This window comes from Wolffia australiana, chromosome 9 (assembly GCF_029677425.1).
Source record: "Wolffia australiana isolate 7733 chromosome 9, ASM2967742v1".
NCBI lineage: Eukaryota > Viridiplantae > Streptophyta > Magnoliopsida > Alismatales > Araceae > Wolffia > Wolffia australiana.
The window spans coordinates 8690989-8708380 of NC_135843.1; the positions used below are offsets into that span (position 1 = coordinate 8690989).

Consider the following 17392-nt stretch of genomic DNA (forward strand, 5'->3'; position numbering starts at 1 on the left):
TAATGGACGCCGCCTATAAATAATTGGAGATATACCCCTTCGTTCAAGTAGGGTCTTATTCACGTCACCGGTGACGGTGACGCTGTCACGGTGACGGGGACGGGACGGGAGGCCCTATGGAGGGACGGTGACGGGAAGCTGATGGTTTTTTTGCATATGCTGGGACGAGTGACGGGACGGTGACGAGATGAAAGTTTCGTCTCGTCACCATCCGTCTCGTTTCGTCATCCGTTCCGTCACGTCCCGTGGTATACCCTAGTTTCAGGGACCAGAACTATAATCTATACTGGTGACAAATAAGAACTAAGTCCAATTTCTATGGTTGGTTGAAGTTTTCTCTGCTTGATAAACCCTATAACAACCCCCCCACCTTGTCTTCCCTGCTGATGCCCAGCCATCGAAGGGGAGAACTGAACTCCGTCGGCGCATCTTCCCTCCTCTCCTTCGTTCCTCGCCCAGTCATGCTCGATTCCAGCCCCTTCGTCCTTGGTAACAGCCAAGAGAAGAAGACGACGAAGAAGAAGACGAAGAAGGTGAAAAACGATGCTCAAGTGACAGCTCTCCTCGTCCGCGCTATTTCCTCTTTCCTTGAGAGCAATGGGTTCACCCAAACTCTCTCTGCTTTTCGCTCTGAGACCCAGTTCGAGGTACCCCTTGGCCTGCGTTTTTCGTTTCCTCTTTTTACGAGAATGATCTTGATTTTGTTCGGTTTTTAATTTATGGCGTAGATTGAAGATGGGTGTGAGTCTCCCGCTTTGAACTTGAAGGAAGTGGCTCGCAAGTACCTGGAAACGAGGTATATTGTGGTTAATGTGTTTAATTTGTTTCTAATGTCAAGCCCAGGATGCTTCATCACGAACTGTATTCGTTGTTGTCTGGTTTTAAATGAGAAATTGTGATAATCTCTCATTGATGTTTTACGGTTTCTTTCTTTGTGAATGTCAGCGTCAATGCTATTGAAGGGAAGGCTGAGAACAAAGGCGAGATAGGTATGGTCAATTGCTTATCTTTTATAATACTGGTGCCCAGAGCTTTCATGTTCATTAAATATCTGGAAAATATGTTGAATGTAGAGAAGACAGAGGAAGGTACACAAGATCTTCAAGAGAAGTCCAGTTCAAAGAAAAAGAAAAAAGTTTCTAGTTCAGCCGGTGAGCAAATTTTGGCTGAGGAAAAAGTCAAGGATGTTGACATTGCGGAGGAAAAAGTTCAAAATGTGCCTCCAGCATCAAATGGTGGATTTGAAGGGCAGGAGACTAGTGAAACGAAGAAGAAAAAGAAGAAGACGGATAAGAAGAACAAAGGGGCAGAGAAGAATGATAAGTCTACCTCAAGTGAGATCACTGAGGATGCTAAGGAAAAATCCAGCAGTCAAATTTCAGTTATTGTGAGGGATAGCCAGGGGAAAGAGAAGAATAAAAAAAAGAGGAAGCATGAAATTATTGATGCGTCAAGTGTTCAGGAGGGTGATTTGGGGAAAAAATCCAAGAGTGAAAGTAAAAAGGAAGAGTCGAATAGCGATCTCCATTCAAATGGCGAGGTTCATACCCCTGGGGAAAAGCCGAAATCAGAAAAGAGTAAACTTCAAGTTAAGGAAAGTCAGGAAATAGAGGAACCGGAGTCCAATGGCACTTCCAAATCTGGCAAATCCGAGAAGAAACTCTCAACAGCAGTAAGCCTGAAACCTTGTTTTTTGGTCCTTTAACTTGTTTAATTGCTTTGTGACGATACGTGTTTTATCTACATCAGTCACTGTAGTGTCCAATGGGTTTTGTTGTCACTGTTTGTCATATGTCAACAGTAAATATTTGTTTTCAGTCATCAAAAGCAGCAAGCTCTACTGTGTGTCATCGTCATTGATGGCAAATAGCTCTAATGTTTGTTGTTGTCAATGATGTTACATCAGTCAGCACTTTAAGTTCTTAAAGCTATTTGAATGCTTTGTAGTGATTATGTACTTCAGTCACTTTAGTATCCAATCGGGGCTGTTAATGTGATCTGTCTGCAACTGATGGCTTCACCATCAACATCAGCGAGCTCTAATGTTTGTCATCGTCACCAATGGGAATGCCAGTCTTTGGTGTTGATGATAATGAGCCGTAATGTGCAGCGTTTGTCATTGAGGATGTCAGCATCATCGAGGCTCGCTAATGTTGATGACAGTGATTAGTGCCTAACGGTAGTGTCCTAACACGGTTAGGAGTCTGGACTTCTGTGGGGAGGATATGTATGATTCTGGCCGTTAAGGAAGACTCATATTCACAGCATCGGAGCTAGTAGTTGCACCAGAGAAACTAACATGACAAACATTTTGGATGATTTTAATTTTGAAATTTGATTTAATTTGTCACGTTTTGCCTGTGGGCTTACTAGATTCTATTCTTACTGGGTTACCTCGATAAGGATGTATTAGCCGATTAAAGTTGCTGATTTTTTTTTGAAACATTAAAAAATCGCTGAATCAAGTTTCTTATTATTATTGTAATTTTTATGTTTATAGAGTGTAACTAGCCTTCCGGGAAAGGAGGATTCTTCTATTCCTTTTAAATATGGAACATTGATGTCCTCGTGGCATTCATCAGATAATCCACTGTATATCCTGTCTTCTGATGTTCTACAATTAGTTTTTGGTATTTTTGCTCTTATTATAATTCTTTTTTTCTAATTTTTCTGCATTAGTATTCATTTGAATGAACATTTTTTGCCTGGTGCCTTCTATGCAGTCAAAGACGGCTGATGCATTTCAGAGAGTGAAAGTTGATGCTATTGAGTTTGCGGACTCAAGGCTACAGGATAACTCTTACTGGGCAAAGGTATTATCATTTAATTTCTTTATTTTCCTTTAATTAATTGAATCTTTGATTATGAATCTTTTAAACAGCATCCCTATTGATTTGTTGACTCCCATAAACTCTTTTTTTCCCTCAATCAGGGCGGTGCCGAAATTGGATACGGAGCAAAGGCCCAAGAGGTTCTGGGTCAAGTACGGGGAAGGTAGTTTTCTGATGTCTCATGATCATCCATACTGCTTTCTAGTTGAAAGCTCCCTAATGACATTTTCGAAATAGTCAACTTTTGCCGCATTATATCAGTTTTACCTAGGGAATACAGTACCAGGTGGTAGGAAAGGTAGTTACAAAGTATGGACAGTTATAGGATCCTTGTTTCCTGACTGGGTATTTCCGTTTAATTTGTTTACCTCTATCAGTCCCTTATGGAGGGTAGTTAAGAAAGTTGTGGAATTGGCAAAGGGGATCCTCCAATGTATCAAAAGAAATTAACTAATATTGTCAATTCTGCTGGAGCAGAACATACCTACTTGTGTTCTTACTAAGATTTTGGAGGTTTAAATGCCCATGAGATGCAATCACAGGATTGGGCTCAGGATGGGCCTGAGCCTGGGGCAAGTTTAAGTGACTTAATTCACACGTGTGAATAAGTCTCTTAAACTTTGAATAAATAGAAATAAAGTAAGATCATCTGCTTAACAAACATAATTACAGAGATTATCTTAGGTTTAGAAACTTCATTCATGGTTGAGATCTTGATAAAATTCAAGATATTGCCTCAGGTGCTTTTGTTTCAGGAGGCACGGTTTTACTCGGGGACATCTTCTCATTGCTTGCTTTGTGCTTTCTACCTGGTTTTTAACATTCTTTGAATCTCTGACATTATGCAACTAAAATTCAATACTTGGGGACGCAATACAGAAGACAGCGCAAAATGGTTTTTGGCTTGACAAATGGAGCAAAAACCAATAATTGTTGTTTTTTCTCATTTTAAAGAAAAAAGGAAGATCATCGGAGATGGGCTATCGATCGAATGATTTCTATAGTTTAGTTTGCTAATGTTTGGATCCTTGATAGGATCCTCAACCTATCTAGGGGTAATCTTGTCATTTTAGCCCACAAGGACATTTCACTCATTTGGCTATTGTGTATTTCCTTTAAATAGGGATGCCCTCCCTTTAGGGAACCAGCAAAGAAGAATGAAGTAAGGTGCCCTGTCTCTCCTTTCCATGTCTATAGTCCCTCGCTCCTTGTACGATCCCCGTCCCTCGTGATCGTCTCTTCCTCAAACTGCTCGTCCTCGTTCTGATCCCGGTCTCATCAATTCAACCTCCTCTTGGATCATTCCCGTTTCTCCTCTCTACCCTGGGAACTTTTACCTCTCCACACCCTCTACTCCCCTCCGATACAAGCCTAGATCAAGGATTGTATCAGCTAACCGATGACATCAATCAACTAAATTTGATAATTGTTTGTTTTATGATCTATTATTTATTTTCTTATTCTAGTTTGGTTTTTTCAGCTGGATCATTGATGTGCTTGATTTATTTTTGTCCTCAGGGATTTCAGACATGAGAAGACGAAGAAGAAACGAGGAAGCTACCGAGGAGGCCAGATTGACTTCCAGTCCCACTCAGTGAAATTCCAGTACTCAGAGGAAGAAGATTAGTGTTGGGTACTCATGCACGGGCTAATTCAATTGCCTGCCGTAGAAAACTTAATCTATTGGTCTCGCATTTGTGTCGCAAAGAACTGCTGGTTGGTCACAAAAGAATTTTATCAGAAACTGAAGTTGTGATGGTAGAGCATTGCTTAGTAACAGGTTTTGGTAGATGATTGTCACAGTCATATATTTTTGAAAATCTATTTGTGGTGTCAATTCCATGAATTAATTACTATCAACCATGATATTTAAATAATTAACTGTTAAGTGTTTTTCATTTCTACGTACCCCTTAAAAATTGTGTTTTGAAAATTAAATTGGACGAGGTAACTAAAGATAATTCTCAATAATAGGTAGTTCTCAGGATTTGGATTGGAGAATGATAACACAACGGCTAGAAGAAAATAAGTAACAGGATAAATTCCAGTACACTATTCTGAATTATGATCTAAATTTTATAATGATTTCCTTTATAAGAAAAGAGTGAGATTGGAAGTCAAATCCATGGGGAGCAGGTATTGAAAAAAAATCCAGAATGCTTTTGTTTTTATTTTTTTATTTTTTATGATTTTAATAAAAGCAAGATCTTACTGATTGAAAGTAAATAACAATATTATACTTTAAGGTGGTTTTTTTGAATTCGCAGGATTTTTGGGAATCTTCTAGAGTGAAACATAATTAAAAAGTAAATGTAATATATTCAGTTTGGTTTGGTGGCTTGCTCGAGCCAACTCAGTAGCGACCAAGTCAGCCGAGATCCATGATTAAATGGCAGCAATTGTGGGCATTGATAGGATCCTTGATAGGATCCTCAACCTATCAAGGGTTTAGTTTGTCATGTTCACCCGCAGGGGCATTTCAGTCATTTAGCTATTGTGTATTTCCTTTAAATAGGGATCCCCTCCCTTTAGGAGAGCAGCCAAGAAGAATGAAGGTATCTTGTCTCCCCTCTCCATCTAGGTCCTCCCTCCCTCCCTCCCTCTACGATCCTCGTGATCGTCTCTATCTCACCGCATCTTCAGGCGGCTCGTCCTTAGCCGATCCCTACCCCTCTGCTTGGCCTCCTCTCGAATCATTCCCATTTCTCCTCTCTACCCTGGGAACTTCTACCTCGCCTCACCCTCTACTCTCCTCCGATACGAGCCTAGATTGAGGTTTGTATCAGACACCAATGCTCAAAGTAGGTAGAAGTTGGGGGCACCAGTGTGGATCAGCAACAAAATTGGGATGTGGAGTGCGTGTGCCAAAAACATTCTAAGTTTCACTACATTAGGAGTTTTTAGATATTCTTGGAGGCATCAGAAAGCTATGGATCTAGTCTATCCACGTGCTTGCAAAAATAATCTGAATGAAAAAGGTGGAAGACCACATGAACCTCTATAGAGGTAGTCCCATAATGAACTTAGGTGCTTTCCTAGATCTCGTTCTTCAAGTTCTAGACCACTTTGATATTTAGTCGTAATGACTCAAGAATAAACCCAAATTTGATTCTGAAGAGGGTTTTCACTCTGGCAATCGAAAATGGGAACAAACCCAAAATGATGATTGATAACACCCTAATTTCGGTCTTTATTTCATGTTATTAGCATGATTTATGCATTTAAAAGGCTTAAATTTGGGTTGTTATCATATATTTACACAAAAATAATGCTTCCAAGTAATTTCTGATTTTTCCCTAATTTTCTGTTAATTATATGAATTTTTAAGGATTTATTGAAGCTCGAAATAATTATTTTTGGATGACAATGGCACATTAAAAAGTTTATTTCGACATTTATCAACATGGGAATTAATCAGGGAATTTTCTAGAATTTTCTAAAATTTTTTATGAATTTTTAGGAATTTTCTGGGATTTATTTCAAGAAGAAATGCATTTATTCTATGAAAAAAGGGCATATTTATAGGAGAAAAAATGTATTTATGCAATTTCTAGACTTTTCGGGGCCTTTTTGCAACGTTTCGTTGCAAAAAGACCCTGAAAACACCTCTCGGTCGCCACGGCAGGCGTAAAGATCCTATTTAAAATCATTCAGGGTTTTATTGCAATTTTTAATATATATTTTTAATGTTTTAGGAGAAATCGGAGGAGAGAGAGTGCGCCAGGGGCATATACGCAATTACTTTTGGGCGGCGTCCAAAAGAAATTCCAGGCTTTTTAAGGACTTTTCTGCAAAAAGGAGGATTCAAAATGCGCCAGCCAATGAGAGAGCGACACGTCATTGCGTGTTTAAAAACGAAACTAATAAATAAATCAATTTTAAATCTAATGGATTAAATTGGTTTAAAATTGATTTATTAATAACTTTTGATCCTGAAGTCCGATTGAGATGATTTTTTAATGGATTTGTTCGTCTTGATCCCCTCTTTCTATCTGTATGGTTAGATCATTCAGATCTAGCCTACATTGATAGATAAATATTAAGTACTAAACGGGGGTAAAATGGTGATTTTTACCCTATAACCTAAGTATAAAAGCTGAATTTCGAGAGGGGGAGCTCATTCTGGAGGGTGCTTCATCACAGCTGCAAGACAGAGAGGAGTCCCAGCCTGGATCAACAGTTTTGGTATTTTTTTCTTTCATTGTATTCAAACTTTTGTGCATTTTGAATGAAATAGGTTAAGTTGTTTGTTTCTTCATCTCCATTCTAGTCTGAACTTTTAAATCGCTTGAGCGGCATGTACAAGCCCTGATTAGGATTGAGAGGCGAAATTGAGGAATTTTACCTGGGCATTCAATTGCATTACAAAAGAAAATTATAAAAATTTAGTTTTAATTTTTAGAAGTCTCAATTTACCCCATTTTAGTTCTGAATTATCAATCTGAAAAATCAACCCAACTCATTTTAAGAACCCTCTTTCAACCTCTCTAAATGATTTCTTGGATCCTTTAATTAGGATCAAAGAAGGAAATTTAGAGCTCTTAATTCTTCTAATCTTCCCATCTCTCCTACCCCCCTCTCTAAATTCTCACCTAATTAGGGTGACTTGATCCTCATTGAAGATCAAATTCACTCTAATTAGGATCTAAAACACCAAAAATTAAATCAAATTGAAATTCCTACTTGCCTCCCTTGGACGACACTCATACTTATCACTATACATATTAAGTAGAGTTTTATAAATTTTATTGCATAAGCCAAAAATTCACAACGACAAGGGCTAAAAATTTGCGTAATTTTCACCCCTATTTTCGGCTTATCAATGATATAATCAAGGAGGAAAGAGAGTTGAAATAGAAAATTTTAAAGACTCAATATCCATATTCTCAACTTCCTTGAAAAGGTCATTTAGTTGCCTATTTGAAATTTGTAGTCATCCCTAAATATACGGAGGCCTGTTAGAAAATATCTTGATTTTCCTAAGTGGGCCATCTTGAATGGGTTCGGAAAATCTATATCTTCTTTCTTTATCCATAATTTCTATCATAAATCATCTTTTTAATTCCTAAGTCATGCATCTCAACGAGGTATCAGTAATATATTAGAATGAAGCCACTTGGATCCACGAGTCAACGGGGATTATTCTTAAAGAAATTTAAATAAGCACATAGAATACTATAATGCAATACTCTGTTAATATATATGATATTCCTGAATTAAAACAAAAATATGATTTAGACATAGTGTCTCAAGGCAACTAAAGAATGAAGGGAGAAGATGGATGTGCACCCGAAGAACTCTTGCATGCCTGAATTTCATCAAGTGCTTTCTTCTATTTATACTAAATGACATTCTTCTAAAAATATCAAAAAGTTGAAGTATATCTTCTGATGTCTAAAAGAACAGTTGTATGTGAGTCTCCAGGTGAATGTATTAGTCTTGTTAATGATTCCAATGGCCCAATAATCTCTATTGTCCAACCTTATAATTAAAGATATAATAATATAGATTAATTAATCAATGGTCAATTAAACCCAATGAAGTATTTATGTTGTTATTCGAGGTTTAAGTTACACCTCATGCTCTACTCGAATATACAAAGGAGTATATCAGCTCTCTCACTGAATGTTACTGTGATTGGTTGACGTACCTATAGTCCATCATCTTCTTGAAGCTTCGAGGAAAATTTAGAGTATGGTCAACTATCAAACCCTAATAAGTCATCCCAGTTAGTACTGATGCATTGAACATTATCAGAGAGCTCTTCTATGATATTCCACTACCTTGGCCAAATATTTCATCACAACACCTTACTTGAGTTGTCTCCTCTTATAATGAGGTCACATGATCCCATCTTAACCATATAACCACCTTCTTGGACATATTATTATATCTTAGCTTAAACTGATTTGAATCCGATGGTTAAACACAACCATCCATCCACAAAGTGCTGTTGGTGTCTCATGTGTAAAGATAACTTACACTGCCATGACATGAACTAAGAATTAGATATAATACAATTCCGGGATTCATATGAAATAATTAGTGAACTCTTTCCCTAAGGAGCACCCACTTCCTACCTTAATGTTTACACACTAATGGTTATAGAATAGTGTTCGCCCATCCCGATACCGGTATCGGATTATGGTGTCGGGATGAATGCTGTACCGGATACTGAAAATAAACTTTTTGGTATCCCGTTTTTCCAATATCCTGATATCGGATAACGATATCAGATATCGGTTGCTACAGTGCCGATATCCGATATCGATATCTGTCTCGATGTCGTCATCCGCCTCCGCCTCAGGGGTGAGGATGACGATATCGGATATCGGTGTTGGATATCGGATTCCGATATCCAACTTAGAAGGGTTGTATAAAAATTTAATTTAATCATTATAAAACAGCCGTTAGGCAAGTCAACATGGGAAGAGGTTCGATGGGAGCTTTTTATTTAAATAAGGGGCTTGTTTTATATAGACAGTTTGAACTTTTTTTTCTTCCATATGGGATAACAGCAGGATTCCGATTTTAACATCAAACTCCAAATCCTTTATCCCATATGGAAGAAAATAGAAAATTTGGGCTGTATTTATTGGATGAAGTATTAACATATATTATATATAACCGGCTTAAAATATACTATATATTTATAAATATATTACTAAATTATTTAATAAATATTATACCTTGTTTAATATATCCAGGGCACAATTTTTGCTTTCTTCCATATGGGATAACGGGATTCGAAGTCTAGTGTAAAATTCGAATCCCGTTATCCCATATGGAAGAAAATAAAAGACTTGAACTGTATAAATTAACTGGGGTTGAAAACATAACAAAATCGTATGGCCTTGGATGTATTAAAATCATTGAAAATGATGAATACTAATGTTTTTTTCTATCGATACCAGATATCGATATCCGGATACCGGTTCTGATATCCGGATATCGAAATCCGATATCCGGTATCCGATATCTGGTATCCAATATCCAAACCGTCCTTACCCCTCCGATATCCGTCACCGATATCCGTCCACATCTAAAAGATGGATACCGACCAATATCCGATATCAGACACTGTCCCAGTTTTCTTGCCGATATTGGATATCGGATGGATATCGGTTGGGCGAAAACTATTACATACTCATATGAATAGGGCTGGAGAGCATTATTAAATATGCATGATTCAATGTTCTTCCCAACTATCCTTTGGATAAAAAATATTTATGGCACATTTTAAAGAATAATGATCACAATATAATTATAAGTTCATAACTCACTTTTTTATCGCATGATCACCATATGGAATTCAATTATGAGCACACATCTAAATTTTAATAAATATACTGTATCAATAAATATTAATTGAGATGCAAAATGTTTGATTGGATTACAAACCATTTATACTTTCAAACCTAAGTGGATTGAGTGATCGTGTGGATGGACATGGGTTGTGAGAGATCAGGTATGTCTTAATGGTGGGAAAGAAGGATAGTGTCAGAGAAGGTGACAAACCTTAATTTATAGACATTTCACTGTTCTTCTAGTCTAATAATTTATGAAAAATTATTTATAAAATTATTGTGAGAAATTAGAAATCATTATCATTTTTCTATCTTGTCAAATGAAAATGTTTTTTATGGTGATTGCTTCTTTTCTAATTCCATCACTTCTTTGCCGCGTGTAAACTCGTGCCTGATCTTGATTATTTTGTGATAATAAAAATTAAAAGTCGGTCATTTTAGAATCAGCTTCAAACAAAGAGCGAGTTCCTAATACCAAGTGATAACACCTTAAATTCATTGTTTAAGTCAATTAATTAGCACAATTTTATCAATTTAAAGTGTTTAAAATAGGATTGTTATCATATATTTGCATGTCAATTACTTTTCCAAGGGAGTTCTGATTTTACCCTAATTTTCTGTTAATTTATTAATTTTATGGAATTTATTTAACTTGGAATAACTTTATTTAAATGGAAATGTCAGGTTTAAATATTAGATTTAATGTTAATTAATATGGGAATGAATTTCTAGCATTTTATTGAACTTTTTGGGAATTAATTCGAGGAAGAAATGAATTTTGGAATAGAAAAGGATACAAGTCTAAGGTAAATAGGAGTTTAAATTAATTTCTAATGTCGGAGGGACTCTTTTTAAATTTTTGTTGCAAAATACCCTTGAAACAGCTATCGATCACGCATTACATGCATAAATATTGAATAAAAAATAATTATAAGGTCCGATTGAATTAATAAGGATATTTCTATTTTTTTAGGAAATATGGAGAAGAAAGAAGCAGAGAGGCATATTTAAAATTATTTTTGGGCGACGTCGGTTTTTGTGCATAAATAAAACCAGGAATTTTGCAAAAAAAGTCAAGAAACTGAGTCAGGGGAGCCACGTGGCAAAATCTCGACCATTAGAAGGGAATCCGATGGCTTAAATGCGGTTGGCCGAGGCCTCTATTTTGGGTGGTAAGTGTACCGCCTGTGCTGTGTATACAAAGATGCACACATGGGAGGTGACTTGATGATGCCTGAATGGGTGTCAGTGGGAAAAACGCACTGTTAAGTGCAAATCAATACATATGTTTATGGATTTATTTTATTTTCTTATTTTCAGCTGGGGGTACGTGGCACGACAAGAGAAAACCCACCAAAATATCTATAAAATTTTCCAGCCAATCAGAAATCGACGCGCATTTGCAGGTTTTTTGAAAATTGATCTAACGGCTAGGATCGGTCAATATTCATTTATTAATTACTCTTAATCCTGAAGTCAGATTGAACTCAAATTTTATGGGCTTGCTCATCTTGACCTCCTCTTTCTAATCTATATGGTTGGACCAATCAAATCAAGTCTACATTTATGGATACCAATTAATTAAGTATTAGGGGAAAATGGTAATTTTTACCATTTGACCTAACAATAAAACCGAAATTCAAGCTGAGGAGGTCATTCTGGAGGGGGTTCTTTCATAGCTGCAAGAAAGAGAGGAGAACCAGCCTGGATCAACTGGATTTTGTATTTTTTACTTCATTTTATTTGAATTTGAGTTTTAGTGTGTTTCGGATTATTAATCAGTGAAATTTCTGATTGTTCTTCTTGATCTCAGTCTGAATTTCTAAATCACTTGGCTTGAGCGGCATGTACAAGCCCTTACTAGGATTAACATGAGTGATTATTGAATTGAGCTAACTGTTCCACTTACACACTAAGAACAAAAAAAATAACAAAAAGGGAGATTAATTTCTATATAAGAATAGATTAAGTTTATGAAAGAGGAGTAAGTTAGTTCAGATACCCAATTTCCCCAAAAACAAATCAACAGACAAATTAACAAACAAATTGACTCCTTTGATCCTTTTTTTTGGATCAAAGAAGTCAATTTGGAGATCCTTAATTCTTCTATTCTTCCCATCTCCTGTACCTTTCTTTCTAAATTCTTCATATAATTAGGGTAATTTTATCTTCATTGAAGATTAAATTGACCCTAATAAGGCTCAGATCACTCAAGTGGATCAATAATTGAATTACCTTACTAGCCTCCCTTGGACGATCCCTATACTCATCATTATACATGTCAAGTTTAGGGTTTTATAAATTTTATTGCACAAGCTGAAATCAATAATGATAAGGAATTAAATTTGGATAATTCAACCCTTATTTCTGGCTTATCATCAAGTTCTTTATTTAAAATTTAAAATATTTTTTGAATTTTTTAAACAAACATAATATTTTTCTGCATCAGGCAAAGTATAGTTGGTTCAATTGATCAGAAAAAAAATGTTTGACATGTAATTGGGATAAGTCGACCTAGCTAAGTTGGTCAGCATGGAAATTATGGTCTACATATAGGTTGGGATGGTCATTCATGGTTGAAAGTTTCTTTGTGCTATCAGTGTTGTACCTGTGTTCAATGGAATTGGTGGTGACTTAGAGAGAAAGAGGCTTAGATAGAGACATTCCAATGCTCAAGCCCTTGGATTTGATACTATGATATTGAATGAGAAATATGAATTGTAACACAGTTCAGACCCAGATACTACAATATCTCAGATCTTAAAAATAACTTCCAGATCCTAATTTGTCATAAATCTAAAAAAAGGGGGCTCTATTTAATTTGGTCCTTGACTTCCATTTAAACTTGTTTTGCTCCATGATTGCTTCTTCATGTCCCCTTAGTATCCTCTTGTGGTCCTATATGTGTCTTAGGCTTCTCATTTTTTTTACCATCAGATGAACCATATGTGAACAAGGTGACGACAGGGAGTGCAATAACTTTTGTGATCCTTGACGTAGATAATTTCTTACTCATTGGGAATAATGTAGGGATGTTGTCATTAGAAAAGATGTGGCTATCAAAAAAGTTATGTCACAAATTTGGAAGAAGCAACCTACACATTGAGAATACATATCTAGAAAAGTAGATAAAAGGGGTGGATAATATTATCTTAATTCATACACATAGAAACCATTATCAAAAGTTTTGGAATAGAAAACTCAGTGGAAGTCTCATACCAATGAGGCAAAGAGTTCAGATATCTAAAAATTGTTTAACGATGACTCTTGTACACAATGTTATGTAAAATACCTTCTGTTGCATTTTCTCTAAGTGTTATGAGGAGAAACCAAACTGACCCAGGATAGGAACACTGGATTGCAGTAAAATGTATCCTTAAGTACTTCATAGGGATTAAGGATTTACATCTGATTTGTGGATTGGAGCTAAAGCTTCAAGGTTATACTCAATCATGTTTTAAGCCAGACCAAATGACTGTAAATTTACATTTGGATTGATTTTCACATTGAATAGAGACGTGGTTTCCAAGCAGAGTATCATTACAGAGTTGAAGACAGAAGTTGTGTCTATAATGCAGCTGATGCCATTGAAGCAATATAGTTGAAGAAATACAATCCTGAGCTAGGTGTTGTTGTGTCGATCTTGGAACTCGTTCCCTTGTATGATAAAAATGGTGTCATAGCACGCATAAAAGGGTCACGTTCTCATCATAATTCAAAACATGTTTTGAGTAGATTTTAATTTGATTTAGGATATAATTGTTGGAGGAGATATTTTCATGGAAAGAGTTCCTTTCAACCGATCAAATGTCAAAGCCCCATAGCTCATGATATTTATTAGGGTCACTTGTGAACCATGGTTTTGTTGTAAAAAGGTGATTTTATTTTGTCTAAGTAGGAGGTTTATGGTTAATATGTGCCCTACAATCATGTGGTACTTCCATGTATTGTGCTCATGAAATCAATTTGTATTCATAGTTATTCTTTTGTGATGTTTACAGTGAAATTCTTGAATACATGCAATAAAAAATTGAATTATGATGATATCATAATACAGAGATCAATTCTGTTAATATGTTTTTCTACTTTCTTGACATCTGAGTATCTCACACATAATTTTCCAAGAAACCTATTTTGTGCGAGGTGATGATTTCATATGGGGTGATTCATTTTCTACTTAAGTCCATTTACTCAATTGAAATATTTTTCCCTTATCGATCTGAATTATAAAACCCAACAATACCTGCGATAAGGTAGTTTGTATGCTGGGTTATTGTTGAAGCACACAAAGACAAAAAAATACTTGGGGTAGATTAGAAATAGTTTTGTATTAGGATCACAATTAATCCCCAAGAGTTCAAAAACTCAATACACATAAAGCGTGATTTTTAAAATTATTTAAAAGAACAAAAACATTGTATTTGAGTTTCTAAATTCCCATTTTTTTCATGGGAACATACAGATTAAATGAGATTAAGTTGATTTTCACTTAAAATTTAATCCATACACTAAACTTATAACTTGAAATTCAGTTAAAAAAATTGATTTTTTTGTAATGTTGAGTCAGGATTTTTTAAAAGTTTTTTTTGGATTTTAAGTTTTTTTAAAGATATTTTACGTCAAAATGATCTTTGACGAATGGAGAAGAGAATAAAATAAATTAAAATTTTAGCTTTTAGAAAGATTGATAATATTGGGATGGTAAAATCCTTATGTAGGATTAATACAACAAAATGAAAGGTTCAAATGTCAATTATACTTCAAATTTCACTACATATAAAAGTTAGGGATCATACACTACACTGGTTGATACAATAAAATAGCTACATCTTTTCTTCATACTGGTTGTTTTTTAATGCAAAGCATTTCATTCAAGCTCTGATTCATCCCTTTTCTTGAAATAATTTCAGGTGCAATTACATTCTGGCGAAATTTCTTGATCTGATCTTTTAAACGGACAAAATTGCACACTTGGCATGGGGTGTATCTTCCATAGTCTGAAACCATATATATATTATTGACTATAACTAGACAACCACGTCTATCCATATAAATTTTATTGTACCACCCTGTTTATTCGTCATTCAGTTTGAGTCACCCCCAAAAATTCTACACCTACAAAGACATATCTGTCATAGCATTATGGCCCATCCAACACTCCATCGGCCCAGTCTCCTGAACCATTTGTCGGCTTGGGTACTCTAAAAAAGACCATGCTGATATGACAATCCACTTCACAGCTCTGATATGCCCATAAATCCTAAAACAATAAAAAATAACCATTTGAGATAGATATGTTGGCTCAAAAAAATTATTTATTTAAGAAAAAAATTTCAAATACCTGTAAACTTCCTATAAATATGAAGTATCACAATGGATCACACAAATATTTTTTTAATATAATTATGTTGAAATATTATTAAAAATGTATTTGGAGGTTAATGCATGAATAAACCACTAAAATGACATTCAAATGAATATTTGGAGTGCATATTATCAGGAACTGGCGACCACATTTTATTGTGAACTAAGTCATCAAATTTGATTGTCATTGCTCTCATGTAGTCACATTACTTTTTGAAGTTTGTGGTGAAACATAGGTTTTATAGGAGCATTAAGTAGTGTTGTAAGGCATAGAATTGAGGGTTTGATCAACTTGATTTGTTATGTTTACTAATAGTTGTTGTGAATATATTTCATGCATTAATATTTATAATTACCTCACTTAGTTTATTGCATAAGGGTCGAACCTCATGGAGCCCAGGTAATGAGATTAGAGGACCTCTAGATGATGATATATAAGTATTTATATGGTTAGGAAGATGATTTTATATAGAAGATGGAGAGTTATGAGAGAATGAGGTGATGAAAGAGGATACAGAGGTTGGATTAATATATAATTAGGTATAGATGATGATATTTTAGGAGTTTCTTGAGTGAATTTTGTGATATAAAGGAGTAACAAAGAATGATGATGTAGAGACGTGAAGATGGGATGATTGATGGATGTTCTTTTATGAAACTCCTAAACTCAAAATAAACTGAGAAATACATAACATCTAAGTTAAGAATGGAGGATATTACATGCAAAAAATGGATCCGAATCCTCACACAAACCCTATCGGTCGTGCCGTCCTAAACCAGGTGATGTTTGTGTCACTCCAATCCTGCTCTTTCACTTGATCTTGCTCCACAATAATCCTTTCTTTCAGGTAGCCAGCTGCTAAGAGAGAAGCAAAAAGCAATTGAAGAGACAAAAACTTTGGGTTTTATAGGGGGTTTTTAGACTTAAGAGGGAAAAATGGTCATTATGAAATTTTGTATATATTTTATGCTCAAATTTATAGAAGGAAAGAATGAAAGAATGAAAGAGCATGAAAGAGCATGATGAGATGAAGGGTCTCATAAAATTTCATTGAAAATGCATCTGTAACGCATAAAATTTAAGTATATAACTTACTACTATTGGCTATAACGGCTAGGATTAAAAACTCTAAAAAGCTGTTATAGGATATAAATCTTTAGCAAATTGTGCATCTGAAATTTTATGATTTCAATCTCATCTCAAGAAAATCAATTTTGAACCAAAAATGCCATCAATTTTGTGGTGTGATACTTTTGGAGCAACATATATTGCTACAAATCCTGTATTCCAAGAACAAAGCTTATTGAGATTGGTTTCCAATTTGTCAAATAAAAAATTATGGCCAAGAATTTTCAAATATTCAAAATACGCCGAAGTACAATTGGCTGACGCATTGACAAGACCTCTCAGCAGCTTGCATGAAGTGATCTGTTTCAAGCTCAACGTCTCTGCCCCGCTGTTGCGCTTTCAAGGGAGTGTAAACGAGTCAGCAACTCAAAGTTTCGTCATCAGCCAAGTCGGCAATAAGGAACTCTACTTGGACCAGCAGGATCTAAGTTTAAGATTAGCTAGTAAGAAGCGAACACATACCCCTTATACTCATCATGAGATTAGCGGCAAGGACTAATATAGAATTACGCATTTATAGGATCAAAGATAAACGATCGATATAAAATCCGGATCAGAGTTGATCTAAGGCTAGGCTGTTTGTTATCTTGATATAGCCATTATATTAGCCATCATGGCTAGGATTAAGAAGTACATAACTTACTACCATATGATAATGTAAGTACGGAGCTACATGAATAATTATAATTGGTGGAATATAACGATCTCTGTCTCTCTCTCTCTCTCTCCATTATTTTTCTTCTTGAACGAACACGATTCTC

At 35.5% G+C, this 17392-nt stretch overlaps 1 protein-coding gene across 1 annotated transcript; it reads left to right on the forward strand.

Moving 5' to 3' along the window:
* The first annotated feature begins 333 nt into the window (after positions 1-333).
* LOC144707743 (nucleolar/coiled-body phosphoprotein) lies at positions 334-4653 on the forward strand. The gene is made up of 7 exons (XM_078580980.1): positions 334-647; positions 729-796; positions 946-989; positions 1074-1672; positions 2724-2813; positions 2933-2994; positions 4350-4653. Exons 1-7 carry the CDS (start codon positions 387-389, stop codon positions 4456-4458), a joined length of 1233 nt encoding a protein of 410 aa, XP_078437106.1. The 5' UTR covers positions 334-386; the 3' UTR covers positions 4459-4653.
* Positions 4654-17392: the final 12739 nt, after the last annotated feature.

Bases quoted from the DNA above. Each gene is read 5' to 3' on its own strand.
- LOC144707743 (XM_078580980.1), top strand. From the start codon at position 387: ATGCCCAGCCATCGAAGGGGAGAACTGAACTCCGTCGGCGCATCTTCC. The intron at 797-945 runs GTATATTGTGGT...TGTGAATGTCAG, and splicing joins CGCAAGTACCTGGAAACGAG to CGTCAATGCTATTGAAGGGA. The intron at 990-1,073 runs GTATGGTCAATT...TGTTGAATGTAG, and splicing joins TGAGAACAAAGGCGAGATAG to AGAAGACAGAGGAAGGTACA.